Source organism: Panicum virgatum, chromosome 2K (assembly GCF_016808335.1).
Source record: "Panicum virgatum strain AP13 chromosome 2K, P.virgatum_v5, whole genome shotgun sequence".
Taxonomy (NCBI): Eukaryota; Viridiplantae; Streptophyta; class Magnoliopsida; order Poales; family Poaceae; genus Panicum; species Panicum virgatum.
In genome coordinates, this window is record NC_053137.1 from 32,986,880 (window position 1) to 33,011,055 (window position 24,176).

Consider the following 24,176-nt stretch of genomic DNA (forward strand, 5'->3'; position numbering starts at 1 on the left):
TTGTAATAATACTGTACAAGTGATGTACACAACACACGGCTCTTGTGCCATTATTGGTGACCAAAATGCTAATTCGATGCTTGGCTGCAAGTAATTTCATTGTGTCCACACTATCATTTGTTTACATGTGTTGCAAATAAAATTGGATCAAGTGGTCCGTCCAAAAAAAACGTTGAGCCAATCAATAATGTTCAAAAAAATATTTATTAGATCTTGCACCTAAGTATACAACCGATAGCATTAGTCTGTAAAAAATATGCCACACCAAGTGACTGCGGAACTTAGTACTAGAAAGCGTGAAGGCTACGCGCGGGAGAAAAAAAAGGGCACATGCTACCTGCAAGGAATTAAAAAAAAAACACCGCGTGGATGTTAGCGGCACTAGATGTGTGCGCGCAAAACCGGACATGGGAGGGGTGTGTGCGTGTGATGCGCGCAGGCCATAAAAACCGGAGGCTTGTTTGAAAACCACACATGCGAAGGCAGAAGAAGAAAAACCGGCCTCCCTCGCCTCGGATCTGCTGGGCGCTGGCGCGCGCGGGCGGGGCTGGCTCGGGCGGGTATGGAATAGTTATTCCATACCCAGGGTAGAAATTAGCCCTGGCATATATATATATAGCTGCGTGATTGCTGTGCTCAAGTGTCAAATTGGCATGTTCTTACGGATCCAAACCTAGCATCTGAAACCAGCCAGCACTATCAAAGCGGGGAATCGTATTGGGGGGGGGGGGGGGGGGGGGGTGTTTATTACTAGAGTAAGTGAAGTTAGAGTACGTGAAGAATAACTGATGATGAACTGTTGGTCCAACCAAGTTTCGAGTGAAAACCTCCAAACTCTTGGTCTTTGTTGCTTCGATTAGATTATCGCTGTACATTGCTTATTATTACTTGACACTAAAAAAGAAGTGCCTAAAAAACACTAAAAAGAAGTTCAAATATCGCTGTACATTAATGCTACTGTCACGTACGTGTTGCCTGTCAGGCTGTCACGTCCGATCCACCAGCTAGTAGCTAGTTTAATTATTAGCAGGGTAACGTGCCGGCCAGCATCGTGTACGACGCCTCCCGCCGCAGCCGGCCGCCGGCCATCTCCATCGCCGCCTCCGCCAGCTGCGCGGCATGCTGCGCCGGTGGCCGCGGCCTCTCCGCCCCGCCCTCCCGAGGCAGCTCCGCCCGGCACGTCGGGCAGTTGTTCCTGATCCGCAGCCAGGGGGCGATACAGCCGGCGTGGTACCAGTGCGCGCACGGCAGCCGCACCACGGCCTGTCCCGCCGCGACCTCCTCCGTGCACACCGCGCACACCGACACGCCGGCCACCCCCTCGGGCGCCTCCACCGCCGTCGGCACCACCGCGCGCTGGCCGCGGTCGTCCACGGGGAAGTGCTCGTCGTCGCGGCCGCCGTCATCCAGGACCACCAGCGGGTGCACCCCGAGTATGGTGGACAGCAGGAACCGCGCGGCGATCCAGTCCATCTCCCCATCCATTGCTGGTCGGTAGTGTTAGAGGATTATACGGTGGAAAAGATAGAGATCAGAGATGTGAAGAGATGCGAAGTGATACGAGCTAGCAGACCGGGGCTGTGGCTCTGCCTTATTATAAAAGCGCGGATTTGGTATGTGGATATGCATGAAAGGCGCGTGTGACCTGGTTCGATGGGATCCAAGCACGCGACGGATAGCGACGACGTGTTGTTGACGTGGGCTAGGAGGACCGCGGGCGGTAAAAACCGATGGCGTGTTGGGGGCGGCCGCGGGCGTCGACGCCACGTGGGGCCATGTCTGTGTTTTTCTGTTTGGATGAGGACTCGACGACTCGTGTTTGGGAACTTTGGAACTGGATCGAATGGGATGACTAGACCCTGTGCTTTTGCACCAAATTGGGGCCAAGGTTGCCCCATCAGCCTGGATCAAGCTTAATAAATGTGGGAAGTAGCTATTCCAATTTGCTAGATTGTTTATTTTCGAAACTCGGTAGGAACGCAGATGCTTGCATATACACAAGTGCATTCATCCTTATGAATATGCTACGCACACAACCTTAGACCATCTTTAATAGTTCCCGATTTTTTCTCCCCTAAAAGCATCTCCAACAGTTTCTAATCTCTCTTCCCCATCCTTATCTTTTTGGATAAAAAGAAAAATACACTCTCAAGTAGCTCCTCATTCTAGTTTCTCATCTTCTAATAATAGTCAAATTAGCCTCCCTAGTGCGTAAAAATGCGCACCGCCTCTCCCATCTCGATCGCCCCCCCCTCCGCTAGGCGTTTCCTATGGAATTATTCTTGTGGGGGCTACAAACTTCTAATTTTTTGGAGTAAAAATAGGGAATGGATTCTTTTTTGCCTCCCCATACCTATTTGGGGAGTTGTCAAACAATAAGTTTTTGGGAGAAAATATTGTTGTTTTTGTCAACTCCCCAAATAGGTATGAATATGTAAAAAAGAGTCCATCTCCAATAGTTCCCCATTTTTACTCCTAAAAATAAGAAGTTGTGGTCCCACAAGGATAATTCCGCGACATAAAAACGCCGCGGGGGAGGGGCGATTGGACGGGCGAAGGGATGCGTATTTTTACACATAAGAGAGGCCAATTTGCCAATTGTTAAGAGATGATGAATTAGGATGGAAAACTATTGGAGAGGGTTTTTTCCTTTTTCAAAAAATCAAGGATAGAGAAGAGAGATAGGGAACTATTGATTTGCTCTTACCTCTACGAGCAATATGAGAGATTAAGCTGGCAGATCCTCGAGATTGATGAAGTCACCACATACAACTCGTTGTTGACGGGCATATACAAGAAATGTTGCCTTCTATGACATTTCGTTTATGTCACAAAATGTGAAAATTGTGTCACAGTTCGCAAGTTGTGATAACCATGTGACAAAAATTGATGCGTCACTAATCTTGTTCTGTGATGAAAATATATCTTTTTCATAAATATTGTGACTATCTTTCTTCCGTCACTAGTTAATGACACTCAGTTTGTGTTATTATTAAACCTCTAAAACGTCATAAAAACTTAGCATGAATTACGATACAAGGTGCTACGTGGCCGTTAAATTATGATAATTCTAATTTGTCACAAAACACATTAGAATTGTAGCAAAGCCCATGTAGTGTGATCTGGCCAATTTTCACATCAGTGTATTCAAAATGAATTCGAATAACCCACATGTAACCCTTGAAGTCAATGCAGCACATACGTTACAGAATAATCCCAAACATTACTGCCCAATACAAATCATTACAGCAATCAAAGTTTGCCCAAAAGAATGATCCAGGAAGCAACGTTAATATGGACATGTTCGTCACAAGTAGTAGAGATAGGACATCAAATAATTAACCAAAATATACTTCAGTAGATTCATTGCATTGGTCACATGTTCAAGTAGTAAAATACAATACTCTCAAAAAAGTAGCAAAATACAAGTCAGGTCCATACATGTCACATATCCAAGTAGCACAACCCAAGTAACAGCCCATACATGTCGTTATGCCAATGTCTGCCAATTAGCAAAATAAGGTCGCTAAGTCTACTCCATTCAAGTCTGAATTTGTGTTTTGTGACAAACACCAATTATCATGGAGTTAAGGATGAGCTTTAGGGTCTCTTTGTCAAGGATGAGCAATCAATAGAGGGGCATTGGTCTCGTCAGCTTGTTTCTTCAATTTTTCAATCTCAACTTCATGCTTCTTACTTGCTTCAGCTGATTCTCCTACCTTCTTCTTCAAAGCTGCAATCTCTTTCTGCTGGTCATCTAGTTTCACTTTAAGTATTGCAGCACCCTGCCTTTCAGTCTCAACCTCAGCCTGAAGCTCTTGTGCACATGCAGCTGCATCAGCTTTGGCACTTTTTTAGAGTCAAGGCTAACATTTTGAAGAAATTTGGATGTTGGCAAAACTTGAGCAATAGCTTTTGCAGGACTCTTGCCTGAAAATAATCGTAACAACTTCTGCAGGACTCTTGCCTGGAAATTTGGTTGACCTGAAAATAATGGACAATTAGTACCAGGATATGTCATATATATCACGACATGAGCTATTTCATTCCTTTATAAGTCATTGCAGATTTCAGATTTAGATTGATTTTATTTAGTTCATAACAGATTTGGCCATTGCACATGTAAACATTGTTTTGGAGAAAGGAGAAACTTACCTTCATTTGCAGTTCTGGATCTGATCACCAAGTTGGGTGGGACAATTGGCTGAAGTCAATGCATCTTCTAGCGCATTTGTAGTTGTATTTTGGAGATCTTCCTCAGTTGAATGTAGTTCCTTTGTCCTCAACTTGGTCAATCTAGCAGGTTGGTCTTGTTCATGAGCTGCCATCACTCTCTTTGATCCACTTATTCCTCCAACTAGAACATTAGGTGCGCTTTGCACGCCCTATCATATTCCACATATATGATTCATATCACTCAGAAAATTTTAATTGATGTATAAAAGTATGTCAATAAAGAAAATAAAGAAAACAATAATGCACCATTTTTGTAAGACTATGTTTATTTGCATATGTAAACACGTAATCATTTTTGTAAAAACAATCACATAATTACCTTGGCATTTTGGTAATATCTGGCCATACAAAAGTGTTTATTAAATTAGTCACCGTTCAACAACGTTTGATACAAAGGAGTAAATGATAGGACCCAGATCATCTAAGATTGATAGACATTTCTATCATTTGCATCAAATCTATTTGAGATTATATTCAAGTTCTAGTTAGCTATTGATAATCTACAATGGAAGTGCTCCCAGATAACGGTGACTCAATTCACTTTGATGGATATGTAGCAGCATGCCTCTTAGTTGTTACGAAGAATGCAGGCGTGAACTCCTCGAGATGTAGTGTGCTTTGCTTGTTGCTGGCTCTCTTCATCAAATGTTGGGAAAACGCCCAGAAATCATTTATGAGAGACATCACAGACTTCTCGGTGCCAACCTTGCATTGCAGCCAGAAAAAAGAACAAACTCTGCTGCCCTGGTACCCATCGGACCGACCCAGCACCTGCACACAAAACAGAAGCAACATGAAGAGTGACAGAACAGGCAAAACAAATCAAGTGGCACACCCATCTTTGACCATTTGCTTGTACCTAAAGAGAACAAACGCTAAAGTGCAATGATTGACCATTCATCACAATGAGCTGCTCTTCGAAATTGAAAGAGTATGCAGTAGTTCGGAATACGATTGTAGTCTATTTCAAGCAGGGGCAGAGCTAGAAAGGGGGGTGTCTATTCATCGCTTTGTGCGATTTGCCGTTGATACATCGCAGAAGCTCCCGGCGCCGCGCCCCCGCCTTCCCCCGCTGGCGCCGCCGCGGGCGCCTCCTCCGCCGCCGACACTAATCAGCTCCGACCCGCGCTCCCCGGCTCCCCCGCCCGGTGCCTGACCCACCGCATGTCCCCCGCCGCCCCCGGCCGGCGGCGTCCCTGCTTCCGACTGCCGCCGCCCGCAACCCGCCTCCGCCGCCGGGCTTCCCTGCCCCCTCCCCCCTCTTCTAAGGCTGCCGGAGGCCACAGGACCCGGCAACCCGGAACCCCGAAGGGCCCGAACCCCGGCCGGAGCTCGCCGGGGAAGATGAACAGGGCGCGTTGCGGCGCTTCTGCGACAGCTTCGCTGCCACCCGCGCGCTCGATGAATAGCTTTCCCCGCTAGAAAGCCCCTCCAGCTCGGGCTAAACCAGTGAACAATACCAGGTTAATTCAAATTATGCTAAATAGTACTGCTTTGGTCTAAATACTATACAGGCTTACATGGGATGAACCGAGCTGGACCCATGCTGCAGCACGCTCAGCACGGGTCCTGGCTCCGCCCCTGATTTCAAGGGAACAACTAATTTACTGATTGTTGCATGGGTGTAGCATAATCTATTTATCTCGAAAGACGCAGGAGAACTGCGCTTCATTATATTAAGAAGAGAAAGGGAAAGATCCCTGAAAATACAAAGCAACACAAAGACACAACTCAACACCAAACCCACACGGAACACACATCTTAGCACTCACACACCTGCCCACAGGAATCCTAAAACAATCGCGCCTGTTGACAAGAATAGAAAGAAAAAACGACCACCAGCGCCCCTCCTTTCATTCCACTATTGTAGAGGCAGTAAGGAAGGAAATTCCTCGAGCCCCCGCCATTGACCATAACTTTCTTTCTTCGCTGGACAGAATAAGAGCCCGAGCCACATCTACTCTCTTCGGCAGCTCCAGCAGCCTCCAGCCCAACAGTATTTTCCTCTCACACCGCTACAGCACCAGCTTCCAGCCACCAGCCAGCCAACAGTATTTTTCTCTCACACCACTCCAGCCACCAGCTCCAGCTCCAGCTCCAGCCCAGCGAACAGAGTGATCAGGAGCGGATCCGTCAAAGACACAATTGTTTCGTTGAGTCCATATAGTCCAAGCCCCAAGAATAATAAGAGAGTTGATTCCTTGAAGCACTAGAACACTACAGTCAATGGTGATCCTCTCCCACCAGTCATAAAAGGATGAATCCGAAAGCTGCGGAGAGAGAGCTTGCAGGCCGACATGTGAGAGGAAGCGATGCCAGAATTCCCTTGCAAAAGAGCAGCCGATAAGGAGATGATTAATTGTCTCTGATTCTTGGTCACACATAGGACATCGATCAGGATGAGGGAGGCCTCTTTTTGCTAGGCGATCCACAGTCCAACATTTGTTATGGGCAACAAGCCACATAAAGAAAGAGCATTTGGCGGGAGCCCAAGTCTTCCAGATTTTCTCCCAAGGTCTAAAAACAGTTGCCCCCCCAGGAAGAAACCCTCATAAGCTGTCTTCGCAGAGTATTGCCCATTAGCTGAAAACCGCCATATGTGTTTATCTTCCATTTCAGGCTGTAGCTGGAAGTTAGACATAATATCCCACAACCGAAGGTAGTCTATGAGAACTCCAACAGGGAGACCACATTGAATATCCGAAACCCAAGCATGGTTGACAAGAGCTTCTTGTACTGTTCTCTTCTTGCGTCTTCTTATTGGGATAGCAGCCATAAGGCGAGGCGCCAGGTCAGCAATACTTTGACCATGGAGCCAGCGGTCTGTCCAAAAAAGAGTAGTAGTGCCGTCTCCAACCTCCGTATAAAAGGCTGCTGCGAAAAAAGCTCTAATCTGTTCGGGCATATGTATGTTGAAGTCCGTCCATGGACGATTGGGCTCTGTTTTTTGTAGCCAAATCCAACGCATCTTCAATGACCATCCCAGTGTCTTAAGGTCTGAAATTCCGAGTCCACCAAGTTTTTTGGGCCGGCATACTTTGAGCCAAGCGATCACGCAATGGCCCCCGCGTGCTTCCCTTCGGCCTCTCCAAAGGAATCCTCGCCGAATTTTGTCTATCGCTTTGATTTGCCATGCTGGAAACTCAACAGCCATGAAGAGGTAAATGAGCATTCCAGTAAGACAAACTGTACTTGGACCCTTCTCCCTGCCTTAGTCATTAGGTTTGCTTTCCATCCTTAAAGTTGATCAGCAATTCGGTCGATGTAAGGCTGCACTTGTTCCTTGGTTAGTCTCTTTAGGGAAAGAGGCAAGCCAAGATATTTGCATGGAAAATCCACAAGGGCGCATGGGAGCAAAGTCTGAACAGTTGATATATCTGTGTCCTCGCATCTAATGGGTAGTACATTGCTTTTTTGCAGGTTGGTCTTGAGCCCCGTTGCCTCCCCAAAAAGGTTAAGGATGTCCATGGTAATCTCAATGTCCTCAGCGGCAGGGTGGAGGAAAAGCACCACATCGTCCGCATACATGGAGACACGGTGCTTGAACGCCCTTCTGGATAAAGGCAGTAGCAGTCCTTCATTGGCAGCCTTCGAGATCATATGCCCCAACACATCCATGACCAAGATGAAAAGCATTGGCAAGAGGGGGTCGCCCTGTCGCAGTCCTCAACGATGAGAGATGTGATCACCAAGGATTCCATTCAATAATACCTGAGTGGTTGAAGTGTAGAGAAGCCCACTGATTATATCCCACCAAATCTGTCCGAACCCCAAATGTTGCAAGATTTCGAGGAGGAAGGGCCATGACACTGAGTCAAAGGCCTTAGAGATATCCAGCTTTAGCAGTATGCGAGGTTCTTTCTATTGGTGAAGATATCTGGCAATCTGTTGCACTAACATGAAATTATCCTGAATGAAGCGTCCCTTGATGAAGGCACTCTGGACAGGTGAGACCATTTCCTGTAATTTAGGCGCAAGGCGATTCGCCAGCAACTTGGTGACTAATTTAGCAAAGCTGTGAACTAAACTTATAGGTCTGAAATCTTTGGGCTGATCTGCATCCTCCTTCTTGGGAAGTAGAGTGATGTATGCTGAGTTGAGAGTCCCAAAATTAATGAGCTTCCTACTCCAGATTGCAGAAATGGCAGCCATGATGTCCTCCTTTATAATGGGCCAGCAAGTTTTATAGAAACGACCTGTGAATCCATCAGGACCAGGCGCTTTATCCGAAGGCATCTGCTTAATGGTGCTCCACACCTCTTCTTCAGTGAAAGGAAGATCAAGCTCAGATAGGTTATGTTCAGAAATTCCCAACTTAGCTAAATTAATAGTATGTTCTCTAGCTGTGCAACTTCCCACCAGATTAACATAAAACTCATCAATAACTGCAGCTTTGTATTGTTGGCTGGTGCAGATTCGATTTCCAGAAAGAAGCCTCCCAATGAAATTCTTCCTTTTCCTGTGCCGGGCATGAAGGTGGAACAACTGCGTGTTAGCATCCCCATCTTTTAGCCAACTGATTCGCGATCGTAGACGTGCCATTGTGCGCTTGAGAGAAGCAAGAGCTAAGCTGTGCTTTTTGAGATTATTCTTAAGCCAAATCTCCTCCTCGGATAGTTGGCGGCTGTCTTGAGCGATCTCAAATTGATGGAGAATTTCGCGTGCAAGAGCTAGCTGCATAGCTAACTGACCGACAGTTTTGCTGCTCCAACTCTGCAAGCTCTTGGTGACAGCTTTGAGCTTCTTATCAATAGTGGTGAAAGGACACGACCCAACAGGAATAGAGGTCCAGGCAGAGGCAACAGCTTCATGAAAACCCTCAAGCTTGGGCCAAAAGGACTCAAAGTGGAATCGACGTCGGCCACGTTTATTATCATGAAGTCCAAGCAGCAAGGGACAATGATCAGAGTCATCCGAGGCTGAACTTTGGAGCAGATAGTTAGGAAAAATATCCTCCCAATCAACTGTACACAGCACTCTATCTAGTTTCACAAGGGTGGGAGAGTCCTGCTGATTAGACCATGTGAATTACTACCATGCAGAGGTAATTCTTTGAGGGCCAGATCATTGATCAATTTCTGAAAGTGCTCCATCATTGCTCTGTTAAGATTTGGATTGTTCTTGTCTTCATCCTTGTAAATAAGGTTGAAGTCACCAGCCACCATCCACGGACCTGGGCAAGCAGCCCGAATGTCACGCAACTTTTGCAGGAATTGGATTTTAGCATCATTTCCTTGGGGACCATAAACACAGGTGAGCCACCAGTGTTGTCCATTCGACTGAGAAATACGAATGGTGGTACTGTGGCTATCAATCCGAGGAGTGTCCAAGACTTTGTTGTGTCGTCTCCAGGCAACTAGAATCCCCCCACTGATGCCCGCAGCAGGGACAACAGTGTATTCAGAAAAATCCGAGCCTAGAGCAGAAAGCAATACTCTATTGGTCATTGTCGAAATTTTTGTTTCTTGAATGCACATGTCTGCCTGAGAAGAATCCACAATCGTGCGCACAGAGTCTTGTCTAGTAGCGGAGTTAATCCCTCTCACGTTCCATATTAGAATGTTTCTAGGATCCATGTAAAAAAGATAGAGAGAAATAACGACCATAGGAGAGAAAAACCACTCAGGCTAATAAATCTCCATCAACACTCTGTCCCAGGTCCTCAGGCAAGGACCAACTGAACAATGCCGTCATGGCCTGAATATGTGAAGCAGACGGGCGATGACTAAATAACTTAGCGTATTCATCTTGGGCTTGCGGAGTAATACCTTCATTCTCGCCGATGATGTCCAGGGCCCTCATGACCTTCTTTCTTGCTCTTGTCTCAAGATCTCCAAGCTGGAATTACACGGCAGAACCAGTGAGTCGGCGGCTTCTTCTAGGAGTCTCACTAGTCAGCTGGGATTTGCGCCTGCGCTTGTGGATGGCAGGCACCGGCAGCAGGCCTTCAGCGCGGTGAGTGAGCTTGTCGAGGAAGGCGATCCGAGCTTCAAGAGGGGTGAGAGGGGAGGAGGGCATCCTGGCTGGAGATGGAGCGGCTCCTGGAACTCCCACAGCCGGAATCACAGCCGCATCGATCTCAGTCCTAGCCGCATCCGGCATCACAATAGGCTGGGCAAGGGTAGGCGCATCCCGAGCCTCTCCATGTCTTCCATTCTGGTGGCGAGACTGACAAAATTGGCGCTTGGAATAGAACCACGTCGGGGTGGAGTGGAGGCGAGGCGGCTGCGGCGACATTGAAGTCGTCGGTGGGGAACGAGGAGTGTGCAAGTCCGTGGCCTCTACAGCCGCCGGGCTGGGGAAATCTGGAGGCACCGTAGACTCCTCAACGGCCAGGCCCGATGAGGCCGGAAGCACCGTAGCCACCCCAGCAGCCAGGCTGGAGGAGGCCGGAAGCATCGTAGCCACCTCAGAAGCCGAGCCGGAGGAGGCCGGAAGCACCGTCGCCCCAACAGTGACCGGGCCGGAAGAGACCGGAATCATTTCAACCGTGTCCAGGCCCAAAGCATCAAGCCCATTCACCAAGATGTCCGTCTCAGACTCATATGAACCCACAGCCGGCCCACCGAAATCACCAGAAGGCCCAGATGGAGATAATGCAGGCACTGCACCTTCAAAATTGGAACATTGGCCTTGAGAAGGCCGTCCTTCATAAAATCAGCCGGCACCACTTTGCCTTTAGCAGGGTCGTGCTGCTCACGGTCTTCAAGGGCCTCCAACTGTATTTGCTTTTCATTGATACCCTCCACTTCGAATCCCAGCGAACCTTCCCTGCCCAAGCCGGCTACCTGGGAGCCCGAAGCCACCATTAATGTCACTGTTCGCGAGGAGCCGGATGTTGGTTGCCCCACACGCGCCTGTGAAGCAGAAACATCGCCGCCGCCAGCGGCATTGACGCACCCAACGATCATCTGATGATGGGAACGCAGCGGCGCAGATGCCGAGAGTCGCCGCATCTGCCGTGTGGAGGGATCTTCATCACTGCCATCTTCATGAGGAGGGGGTGGTGGCGGGTTTGGATCCAAACCACAGGAAGGAGACACGACAGAAGTCTTGAAACTGATAGGGTAAGACAAGAACCTCTTCACCGGCGGGTCTTCTAGAATGACGTTCGGAGGTTCAGCAACCCATAGCTCCTTAGATGGGGGAACTTTGCTTACATCCAAACACCAAGCAGAGCACCGAAACGAAGCCAAGTCGTTAAGCTCAACCGTGGTTTCTTGCACATGATCAATCCAGGCTTGCGGGTTTAGGAGCTGTTCCACTGTGGAGGTCTCCCAAACGTGAGCAGGGATATGTTATCGCCATAATTTAATAGGTTAATTAATGGGCCGCGAGTGAGTTGGGCTTAATGAAGAAATTGAAGAAGGCTTACGAATCGGCTCCTGCGTGAGCATTTGGGCCATGTGGGCCATGTATCCTTAGATTTAGTTCAGATTGAGTTAGAGATAGAGTCCGATATGGACACATTAGTTTAGATTGTTTCCCAAGTCTCCGGACTATAAATATGTATCCTATGGTATTTGTAAAAAAAGGACGTCATCACGTTTGCAATCAACAACTCTCGGCGCATCGCCACCCCTAATTCTAGGGTTTCATCCAAGTAAGCGCCATGCTGCCCTGATTGCTTCTTGCGATCAGGGCAGCGTTGTTCTTGCTTTTACCTTGGTATTACTCGTACTGAAGCATTTTTTATGGCGAGTAGTACTAGTTATCTTGATGTTCGTAGCATGGCTTTTAGTAGATTCATTATGCTTTTGTTGCTTACCATCTACGAATATCATGTTGTTTCTGTGCAGCCACGTTTTAATCTTATGCTAATTCTTGTTGCATAGAATTAGTTGCACGGAGACAACACCCTGCTTCTTTTCCATCTAGTAGATCTAATCTGTTACGGTTTGTTCTTATACTTAAGAATTGGTGTAATATCTGCTAGGTTAGGCCTTGCAAACGGGTTGGATGATCCGGTGACGTATTAGATGCTTTGCCTTAGTCTTAACAGGGAATTGATCCGGGAATCGGCTTTAGCTTGTTCTTAGGCCTCTATTCTGGTTAAGGTTTTGTTATTTATTACGCTCATTAGGCCCAATTACGTGTAGGATGTTCCGATCTAGCAGTGAGGCTTTTACCGTCGTGGATTAGATTAGCTAGATTTAATTGGAGTAGTTTTACAGTTATTTGCTTTATTTATCAATATCCGGATACAAGCAGATCCAATCTGACACCGGGACTCGATCGGCTCTTTAAAGCCAATGCAAGAGTCATCCCGGGGAGACGACCACGGCTCGGACTCATGTTTTCACGTGTTTGTGTATGCAGGCAAATCGTCGCAAGCACGTTCGCACCTTCCTGATCGGTTATAGGTCAGGTGGCACGCCCTGCGTCTTACAAAGCCGTAGCGTGTGCTAGAATTGCGGGCCGTTGACGAGGGAGCAGTGCCTGCCAGCACCCCGGCAACCTCCCGGCTCTTCGTGTTGCCTGTCGCTACTCGCCGGTGGGTTTTGACCGACAACACATTCTGGCACGCCCGGTGGGACCTTCATCAACAACAACGCCCGCCGCAGAGATGACTAGACCTCAAGACCAAGCTCCTGTTCTGCCGGTCACCAAACCTGTCACGTATGAAGAGCTGACTCCAGAACACAAGCAAAAATATGATGAGGTCAAAGCTTAGTTTGAAGCCGATCTCATCGGCTCTTTCGAGAGGACCCGCAACCACAACATCAGGTGGAAGGGGTTCTCACCAGAGGGCGCTCTCGACAACGTTGATCTGTCCGTGCCATCAGAAGAGCGCACCAGAGCCCTGCGGCAGGAGATGAACTACATGGTGGCTCACACGCTTCATCGGCACTCAGAAAGTCTGGTGAACGAGCTCGAGCGCGTGGCACATCGCATTGTCCAGGAGGTGATCAAGAACCAGTACTCCCCATCGGGACCACTCCTGGGGACCCATAGGGGGGAAGCTGCGTTGCAATCTAGGCCGCCAGTATCGTACTCGCTCGCGGCAGCAGGACCGCAGAGTTCGCCGATCTACGTCATTTACAAGATCAGCAGTGACCCTGGAGAAGGCCAGTTCCTGAGCGAGCCGCCCAAAGAGATCACGCACGGCTACACGTGCGTGTACATACCTGACAATATCAACCCAACACGCATGGGACATCTGGTGGGTACTGGAGTTTCAGGAGCAGATGCGGAGAAGCAGGCATGGCTAGCGAAGTACGCTACCGGGCCGAGTGCTGAGCCCTCGGCCCCAGGAGTTCTTAGTGTGGAGCAGGTCAGTGCAATACTGAGGGACCAGTTTGGCATCCTACCCAAGAGAAAGGCGATCGGCTATTCCAAGCCGTATCCAAGTGATTACGACCTGATCTCATTGCCACCCAAGTATCGGCTCCCGGGGTTCACCAAATTCAGCGGATCAGAAGGAGCTAGCTCCATTGAACATGTGAGCCGATACCTGACGCAGCTTGGGATGATTTCAGTATCGGATCCTCTGAGGGTCCGTTTCTTCTCCCAGACTCTCACAGGTTCAGCTTTTGGATGGTATACATCGCTCAGAGCTCACAGTATCAGATCAGTTCCGCACCCAGTATCATTCAGAGGCTGCCGAAGCCGGGATTACCGACCTCACCCAAGTCAGGCAGAAGCGGGGGGAAAGTGTCTCAGAGTACGTACAGCGCTTCAGAGATGTCAAGAATCGATGCTACTCATCGCGCATCACAGAGAAGGAGGCAGTTGATTTGGCAGTTCTGGGACCTGCTAAGCTGATCAAGGATCTGGCTTTTCAATTGGAATTCACTTCTCTGGCACACATGGTGCAGAAGCTCACGACGTATGAACACTACCACCCTAATCTGTACCAGGAAAAATTCAAGCGCCATGTCAATATGGCCCAAGCAGGTGATTCCAATGATTCTGGCGAGGAACAAGAAGTGGCTGTGGCGGAGTGGACCCGGGGGGCAAACCCTGTCCCATGCAAGTGGGCCAAATAGAAGGGGCTTGTGAAGGGCTTTGACTTTGACGTGGCCAAGGCAGAGCAGATATTCGACTTACTGCTCAAGGAGAAGCAGTTGAAGCTCCCAGAGAATCACAAGCTGCCAACGACGCAAGAGCTGCACGGGAGGCTGTATTGCAAGTGGCACCACTCGTTCACCCATGCCACAAATGACTACAAAGGAGCTACGTTGGCAGATCCAATCGGCTATCGAGCAAGGCCGATTAATTCTGGCCCAACACACGATGAAGGTGGACAGTCAACCATTCCCACAAGCTAACATGGTGGAGATGTCGAATCTTGGACCTAAAGGCCAGAACTTGGCCTTCCAGATCAACATGGCGGGACCCATGCGCCGCCGTGACGAGCAGAGGAAGGAGGCCGCTTCTGGCAAACGGCCCCAGGATGAAGACGAGCTGGAGCAGCGACATGTTACTGAAAAACAAGTGCGTCACATCCGCAATCAACTCCCAGCTTCTAATCGGCTTCTGGAAAAATACCAGTACCAGTACAAGTTGCGCCGCCGATATGAATCGGAAGAGGAGGAGTATGAGCACCGCACAGGGAGGATGCTGGGGAGGCGCCAGGCTATACGCTACCACTGGCATTGCCCGTTCTTCAGGTAATGTTGGAATTCCGGCATGAGCCGATTGCCTACTATAGATGATTGCTTGGAGTGCAGGCCTCGGGGACGCCAGCCAGTCGAGACATCAGTGTTCCAGCGCTTGGGGCCCAGAACACGTCACGACGACCATGTTAGGTGGCCATCTAGGGATGATCTTTAGCTAGAAGAGAAAGATAAGTATCATCGTCCACGATGGTGTCCTGACGGGCTCAGCCGCTCACAGAAGCGCAGGGTGCAGCGCTTACGCAATCTCGAGGAGGCGGAAGCAAGGTACCTCGAAGTGCTGAGGAAAGCGCATCCAAATCTTGCGGAGCAAGTCAGGCACCCGCGAAGGGTGGAAAGGTGCCCTCCAAGGAGGGAGTGGCGCCCCAAGCAGCCAAGAGCCGATGACAAGCCATCGGCTGATGTGAACATGGTGTTCGTGCTCCCGTCGGAGTTTTCGGGCGCCCCAACCGGAGGAATTGGCCATCGCGCAGCTGGATCTCGGTCCACAGCCGATCATATTCAAGAAGCCCAAGGAGAAAAGCTACAAGCACCTGAAGGGATTGTATCTCAAGGGCCTCATCGATGGCAAGCCTGTGAACAGGATGTTGGTCGACACTGGCGCCGCAATCAGTCTGATGTCGTACTCATTGCTGCACCGGTTGAGTCGTTCCCCTGCTGATCTTATCAAGACCAATGTGATGCTCAATGATTTCAACGGCCAACCGTCAGTGGCGCAGGGCGTCCTCAATGTGGAGTTGACAGTTGGCCGCAAGACCGTCCCAACCTCGTTCTTCATCATCAACAGTAAGAGTACATACACAGTGCTGCTTGGGAGAGATTGGATTCACGCCAATTGTTGTGTTCCTTCCACGATGCACCAGTGTTTGGTCCAGTGGGATGGCAATGAAGTGGAGGTGGTCCATGCAAATGACTTTAGCGAGGTTTCGCTCGCAAATATGAACGCCTGGGACGCGGAAGGGCAAGAGCCGATCTCAGGGATCGCGCTGGAAAACTGTGATCGGATCGAAGCGACAAAAAACAGGCTGAGGCTGGTCTTATCCACTGGCCTCACAGAGTAAAAATATTCTGGCAAGTTACGGAATCCAGCAAGATTAGAGAGGCCAGTCCCAGCGACCGGCCCCAAAAAATGAGTAATATATGTTTGGAGTTAAAGTCGTTACATTATGTACAAACAATGGCCTGCTCCGGTAGATGGTCAGTTAATGAGCATTCAGTTTCAAGGAGTAATATAGAAACGGCCGGCCCGTGCGGTCGGCCGAAAATTTTCTTTTGTCATCTCCCCGTGTTTGCTGTCAATGTGGCAGATGATGATGAGTCGCCTGCGTCTGCAGTCGATTTAACAGGCGACGGCAAGTTGGGGTACGGGTTTACATCAGCTGACGATTTGGAGGAAGTGGATATTGGTCCCGGGGATAAGCCGCGACCAACATTTATCAGCAAGAAGCTAGACCCGAGTCTGCGTGAGCCCATGATAGCACTGTTGAGGGAATACCGGGATTGTTTCGCGTGGGATTATACTGAAATGCCTGGTTTGGATAGAAGCATCGTCGAACATCGGCTCCCGCTCAAGAAAGGATTTCGGCCGTTTCAACAACGAGCAAGGCAGATGAAGGCTGAAGTCCTGGAGGAGGTCAAGAAAGAGGTGCAAAAGATATTGGATGCAGGGTTCATCAGGCCATGCAGGTACGCAGAATGGATCTCTAGTGTGGTCCCTGTACAAAAGAAGGATGGCCGATGGAGAGTCTGCGTGGATTTCAGAGACCTCAACAGAGCAACGCCAAAGGACGAATATCCGATGCCCGTGGCAGAAACATTAATCAACGCCGCTGCCGGTCACAAAATGCTGAGTTTTATGGACGGTAACGCTGGCTACAACCAGATTTTCATGGCCCTAGAAGACATAAGCAAGACCGCGTTCAGAGTACTAGGCGCGGTTGGCTTGTTCGAGTACTTGGTTATGAGCTTTGGATTGAAAAATGCCGGTGCAACGTATCAATGCGCCATGAATTACATTTTTCATGATCTCATTGGCAAGCTCGTAGAAATCTACATTGATGATGTCGTGGTCAAGTCCATGTCAGCTGGGGGGCATCTGGAACATTTGCGTAAAGTTTTGGAACGGACTCGGAAGTTTGGGCTCAAAATGAACCCAAAGAAATGTGCCTTTGGCGTGTCAGCTGGTCAGTTCTTAGGATTCCTGGTGCATGAGTGGGGAATTGAGATCGGCTTGAAGAGTCAGGAGGCGGTAAAGACAATGAAGCCGCCTACTACGAAGGAGTTACAAAAGCTCATCGGCAAAATCAACTTTGTCAGACGATTTATCTCCAATCTGTCTGGGCGTATCGAGCCGTTCATGGGTCTGGTGAAAATCAAGTCCGATGATGGATTTCACTGGGGGGCAGAGCAGCAGCAAGCTTTTGATGAAATAAAAGAATACTTGTTGAACCCTCCAGTTTTGGTTCCTCCATGGAAGGACAGGCCTTTCTACGTGTACTTGTCCGTGGGTGACATTTCCATCGCCTCGGTTCTGATTCAGAAACATGACGACCAGGAGAGGGTTGTCTTCTACCTCAGCAGGCGCATGTTGGACGCCGAGACCAGGTATCCTGAGATCGAAAAGCTTTGTCTTTGTTTATTCTTTACATGTACAAAGCTTCGACATATTTTGCTCTCGGCGGAGACGATCATTATATGCAAATAGGATGTCATCAAGCATATGTTGTTGGTTCCTATTCTGAAAGGCCGACTAGGAAAATGGATGTTTGCATTGTCAGAATTCGATATCCGATATCAACCTGCAAAGGCAGTTAAGGGACAGGCACTAGCGGATCTCATTGCAGACAGGGTCAACACTGGCGTGTCCGCACTTTTTGTACGTGCCTGGGCCATGTTTTTCGATGGATCGGCTTGTGATGATGGGTGCGGCGTAGGAATTCTGTTGGTATCGCCTCGTGGGGCGACATATTCTTTTTCCATCAGGATGGCTACTCCATGCACCAATAATTTAGTAGAGTATGAGGCCGTTCGCAAGGGGATGGAGTTACTCCTGGAAGCTGGTGCAGAAGCAGTTGAAATATTTGGGGATTCAAAACTGGTGATTTCTCATCTCACGGAAGAATATAAATGTGAGAGCGAGGCTCTTTTTCCGATATGGATGCAGTGCCGTGAGTTGATGTCACAATTCAGGTACATTAATTTCCACTGGATACGAAGGACTTTGAACAGTGAAGCCAATGACTTGGCACAGATGGCTTCTGGATATAAGGAAACAGCCGATGGAGTCGATGTGGAGGTTTAGTTTCTAGAACCTGGAGACTGGAAAGCCGATATCTTCAATTATTTGAAGGATTCGGCTCGGGGGGCACCCAAAAGGATAAGACTTAAAGCTATGAAGTATGTTCTGATTGGGGACGACATGTTCTACAGGACTTTGGAAGGATTGCTGCTTAAATGTCTGGGACCTGCAGAGTCGAATTGGCTCTTGCATGAGGTTCATGAAGGAGCCTGCGGTACTCATCAATCGGCCCATAAGATGAAATGACTGATTAGGCGATCGGGATATTACTGGCCTACCATGCTTTAGGATTGCTTTAAATATTACAAGGGATGTCAGGCATGTCAGAGATTCGGCAAAATTTAGATGGTACCGGCATCAGTAGTGAATCTTATTATTAAGCCATGGCCGTTCAGGGGTTGGGCCATGGATATGATTGGCCAGATTAACCCGCCATCTAGCAAAGGTCACCAATGGGTGTTAGCTGTCTTGGATTATTTCACAAAATGGGTGGAGGCGGTACCCATGAGGTCGGTGGCATCATAAGATGTGATCAATTTCGTTAAAGAGCACATCATTCATAGGTTTGGGATCCCTCAGACCATCACGACCGATGGAGGATTGGTCTTTATATCGGAGGAATTTAGAAAGTTTGCCGATGACATAGGGTTCAAGCTGATCAGATCATCCCCATATTATGCCCAGGCTAATGGACAGGCTGAAGCATCCAACCAGAGCCTTTTCAAGCTAATCAAAAGGAAGATCGATGAATATCCTAGGCGCTGGCATGAGGTGTTGTCAGAGGCTTTGTGGGCATATCGTATTTCGTGTCACGGATCCATCAAGACGTCACCATACCATCTGGTCTACGGTCAAGACGCTGTTTTACCATGGGAGATCACGGCCGGATTGAGGCGTGTTGAGTTTCAGAATGATCTATCGGCTGAAGAGTATGCAGCCTTGATGAGCGATAATGTGGAGGATCTTACAGAGCTAAGACTTTGGTCACTTGAGAAGATCAAGGAAAACAAGGCTAAAGTTGCTCATGCATACAACAAAAAGGTCAAGCCGAAAGAGTTCCAGGTTCGAGACTTAGTTTGGGAGGCAGTACTACCATTGGGAACTAAAGATAGAAAATATGGCAAGTGGTCTCCAACTTGGCACGGACCGTACAAGGTTGATCAGGTTTTGCCTGGAAAAGCATACATGCTTGAGGAATTGGATGGTGTCAAGTTTCCTGTGGCAGTCAATGGCCAACACCTCAAGAAGTATTTCCCGAGCATGTGGGAGGGCGAGTGATAAGAGCCGATGAGAACCATCTGGCTGTATTATAAAAGGCCAACACGTTGAGTTGGCCAGTAAATATATATATATATATATATATATATATATATATATATATATATATATATATATATATATATATATATATATATATATATATATATATATAGGCCAACACGTTAGGTTGGCCAGTAAAAGAAAGAAAAACAAAAGAGTGAGAGAGGCCAACACATTGAGTTGGCCAGCAAAAAAAAATTATTATGAGATGCAAGGCAGCCGATGTGCAACCATCGACTTAAGATGTTTTTGATGAGTACAAGTTTCGGGTTTAACAGGCAACATTAAATGTTTTCTGAATTGTTCTATTAGTTCAGGAACTCTTCTATGGCATGGATGGCTTCTGCTCGTACGGCGTCGGCTCTTGCTGTGACTGTTTCGTCATCCTTGTCATCGCTTGCTACTATCTGTTGACTCAAGGTGTTGATCTCTGCAAACTCTGCCCGTATTTGCTCGGTTATTTCTTGAACTTCTTGCTTGGAGTTTGCAATCGAAGCTTTCTCCTCTTGGATCAGTCTTTGCGTGGTACGGACTTGTTCTTCGAGTTCTGCCAGTTCTTTCTTCAGGAGGCTGAGTCGCCTTGTACTCGCTGAGATATCGGCTTTGGCATCCAGAGTTGCCTTCTTCTGGTTGAGCAGTTTGCACTTTTGAGCAATGTCAGCTTTCAGAGGGATCTGAGAATGTCATAATTCTATACTCTGTTGTGCTGCTTTCACCTCTGCCCGAAAGAAAGGAAGATGGCCGGCTGGCCAAAGCTTGACTCGAAGTGACTCTGGAAGTTGGGATTCTATCAGCTCAAGGATTTCTTTTATCTTGCTGGAATCATCAACCAGAGTATTGATTGGAGCAGATAGCAGATCCTTGATGAGTTGAAGCAGATCTGCCAGGTTAGCCGATTGCTGTAAAGATGGTACCTTTGCTCCAAGGGCAGTCAGACCCATTGTTGCCGGGTCAAAGGAAAGCAAGTCTGAAATATCAAAGCCCTGTGAAAATATTGGAGTTAGTATGGGGGCAAAGTACATTAATGGAGTTATCGGCTGGCCTAGAAGTGGCTCTTGTAGTGTTACATGTTGTGACGAAGAAGCAATGGTCCATCTGAGTGTGATCGGCTCAATTGGGGTAGCAGCAGTAGCATCGGCTGTGTCGGCTTGTTCGTCACGCGTCTCTATCGGAGCTTCAAGAGTTCTGGGTTGGGCTTCCATCGTCACATCATTTGTTGCAGTTTCTTCGCTGCGAGTTTCTGCTTGGATGATGGTTGCTTCTTGCTGTTCAGGGATTTCAGTTGTTCCGGTATTGACTTCATGAACAGCGGTTCTCTGTTGTGATGGGCTTTCGGTGCTAAGGATTTCTTCAGTTGTGTCCTTGAGAAAGGATTACAATCAACCAGAATATATGTGCATATAAAGGGAGAACATTCAGGAAAATTCAGAGAGATGGATTACCTGGTTAGTGTTGGAGTCTGATGGCCCGTCTCATGAAGATCTTCCTTTTCTTAGTTGGAACTCGGGGGGCAGCACTTCCAGAGAATTGTCTCCGCTTAGAGGCCGACTGTAGTACGTCTGGCTGAACAGTCATTATTACTTTCTTCATCGGTGGCGATCCCTTGCAAAAGAGAACATCAGGGGCGGATGGAAGAAAGTAGAATGGTTCCCCGTTATTGGCTATAGGCTCTGGACCATCTTGTTGCTGTAAGAAGGGTGAGCAAGGTTAGCCAAGAGAAATTGGTAGAGGACTCGGGAAGAATAAGTGCACAGATTCAGTACCTCTTCCTCGGGGATTGCATATTCAGGATCAATTGCTGCAGTAAAGGGCCTAAAGCTCTTCCGAATACATGAGTTTTCCACATCTCCCACCAAGTGTTAAAGCCGATTGACGAGGAAGTAAAAGATAGATCGGCTGGTATTAGAATGTGGAGGTGGTCAAACATGCTGTAGCATCTTGAGCTGGTGAGACCATCGGGCAGATCGGCTCTGCTCTCCACCAAGTGGTGAATATGGAAGTGGGGAGGGATTTGTCCTAAGCCAAATTGCCGAGCTGCTATGACTGGTTGATAAGTCTCATAACCTGGTTTAATGATTCTGTTGGAAGTGCTGATGCCAACAGGAAGGAAGCCAGGTCGGATCATTAAAGAATACAGATGCCGAGTGCTGCCATCATCGGCAAAACTATCCAGTCTAAAGGCAGTTGGGTTTTCAAAAGTTTCAGATTCAGTGAATGGAAAATAAAGGGGATTCTTTAGGCCTTTGTAGAAAATTCTGAACCATTTTGCTGCATCTGTTGAGTTCAGTTTACTGCCAGGGAGGCTAAATAGGGCTTGGCCATAGCTAGTGCATCTAATTGGTCTGCCATTCTCGTCAGGGAAGGAATTCTTGGCTAAGCTTTGGAAGTTTGTGATCTGATGCTGGAAATAGAGTTGTGCCCATAACTGAATGAACCACCAAGGGCCTCCAGTTCTGAGTTTCCTTTGGCTGAGCAAGCCAGTTGTCATTAAGTGGAGATATCTGTATGTTTCTCCGAGGAAAAGCTTGCCTAGGCTGGTGTGATTGCCATGGGCTAGATGGTAAGCCAGAGGAAGGTAATTCTTAGTTGGGGCTAAGGAAGGACCACAGAAGATGAAATGTTCTAACCAAAGATTTAGAAAGGCTGTGTGTTCCTTTTTGCTTACTGGACCTTTCGTTTTCATGTGCTGGTTCATGTAAGTGCTACAGTTTGTGCAGTCTATCTTAGATGAAAGTTTGAAGGGGACTTCTACCATTCTGTGAGCTGCAGGATCAGGAGATTTAATGTATAGGCCAGTAATCATGGTAACATCCAGCAGAGTAGGGGTCATGGGTCCATGACCAAAGAGGAAACAGTTTAGAGCATCGGACCAGAAATAGCCGATGGTCTTCAGAAGGTTTTCATCTTTGTCCAAGGGAGATAATGATAGACTGAGTGCATCAGCTATGTTCAGTTCTTGCCACAAGGGCATGTAGGCTTTTGCTATTCTGCTATACCATGTAGTCCAGCTTTCGGGTGGATTGGGCCAGGCTCTTAAGCAGTCGGCCCAGGGATTCAAATCAATGTTTTGACTTACGAAAGGGATCCTGTTTGCTTCATAGGAGATTAAATCTGTGGGATTTTCATAAGTTTGTGGGCCAAGACAAAAGGATTTTGGATTGGAAGGATGTGGCAGGAGGATGTCTGACACCTGAAGTTCAGAGATTCAGAAATTTACATATGGTGTCATATTTCAGAGTTTAATTTGTTGGAGGCTTAACGAGCTGAAGAAAGTTAAAAGGGGCAGGCTGAATATTACCTTCAGCCCGCAGATTGCCGCATCATCGATTGCAGAATTCGTTGTCTGAGCTGCAGAGTCCGTCATGGTTCAGATCTGCTGACTTAGGGTTTGGTTGTTCTGCGGGCTCTGATTCGAATTCAGGATGATTTGCGAGTCTTTGCTCGAATTTATGGAGCGGGGTTCTCAAATTACGCTCGGATTTGGAGTGTCTATTTTGAGTCAGATTCAGAGGGGAAGTGGTGTTCTGTTTTTATGCGGGTTGCTTCCAACTTTGAATTTCGTCGGCTCTTGGACATTAGTAAAGCCTGATGCGATGCCATTAGCTTTTTGGGGTGAGATCCGAGCAAACAAGTTAAAAGATGACAAGTTTCATTAAAAGTTAGTTTTTTACAGGAAAAGCCGATTTGACAAAGGGAAATTCCTTCGGCTTTACAATACTACTTCTACTAAACTACCTACATCTACCGCTCATAGGTACCTAGTACCTACGGCGCTTGGGGCTTCGAGCCGACGCATCTCCGCCGTCGCTGTCGTCATCGTCGTCGCTGGCGCCGTCGAAGGCGCTGCCACCGTCGTCGGTCTCGGCGTCGTCGCTTCAGCCGCCGCCACCGCCGCTCTCTTCCTCGCTGTCCTCCTCGGAGGACCCGAGGAATCGGAAGGGGTTTCCTCCCATCGAGTCGTTGCTGCTGGAGGAGGAGCCGATCTCCTCTTCCGAGGAGGAATCGGCTCCATCCCAGGAGAAGCCTTCCTCGCTGCTGCTCTCCAACTCCTCCTTGAATAGGAGTTGGAGGTCTTCGCCTTCAGTCTGGGGCTCGTCGTCTTCGGAGGCGATCCCGAAGTCGAACTCCTCTGCATCCCATTGTAGAGGAGCGAGCGCCTCGTATGCTGCTGCCGGGTCGTACTCCGGTGTCGGTTCCCGACTCTCTGGAATGGAGTCGATGGAGGATGCAAAAAGGTTTGAAGAAGAAGGGGAAGAAGGAGGGGAAGAAGAATGGCCGACGGAGTTGGAGCCGGAAGAGGAGGAAATCGCCATGGCTACTGAAGGTTGGGGTTTTTCTGTGCTACTCGGCTTTGGGAGGAAGATGAGTTTGCCGTGAAGAGAGTCGATTCGGGATGATATTAAATAGTAAAAAATGGAAGATGGATCGGCAGTTTCACATTCTACGAGGAGCCAGTTGCAGAGACGTTGTGTCTTCCATGGCGGTTGTTGTGCGTTTTAATGAAGCATCAACAGGAAGATGAAGCGGTGAAGTGGTTTTGGAATTATCATTGCCAAAACCAGGGGGGCATGTGTTATCGCCATAATTTAACAGGTTAATTAATGGGCCGCGAGTGAGTTGGGCTTAATGAAGAAATTGAAGAAGGCTTACGAATCGGCTCCTGCGTGGGCATTTGGGCCATGTGGGCCATGTATCCTTAGATT

The 24,176-nt window shown here is 48.1% G+C and overlaps 1 protein-coding gene across 1 annotated transcript; it reads right to left on the bottom strand.

Annotated features, from left to right (window-relative positions):
• Nucleotides 1-797: 797 nt before the first annotated feature.
• LOC120696003 (E3 ubiquitin-protein ligase SIRP1-like) lies at nucleotides 798-1,587 on the bottom strand. Its single transcript, XM_039979180.1, has one exon. The coding sequence runs from the start codon at nucleotides 1,483-1,485 to the stop codon at nucleotides 1,024-1,026; it is 462 nt and encodes a 153-aa protein (XP_039835114.1). The 5' UTR covers nucleotides 1,486-1,587; the 3' UTR covers nucleotides 798-1,023.
• Nucleotides 1,588-24,176: the final 22,589 nt, after the last annotated feature.

Coding starts and splice junctions, on each gene's coding strand:
- LOC120696003 (XM_039979180.1), bottom strand. CDS start 1,485: ATGGATGGGGAGATGGACTGGATCGCCGCGCGGTTCCTGCTGTCCACC.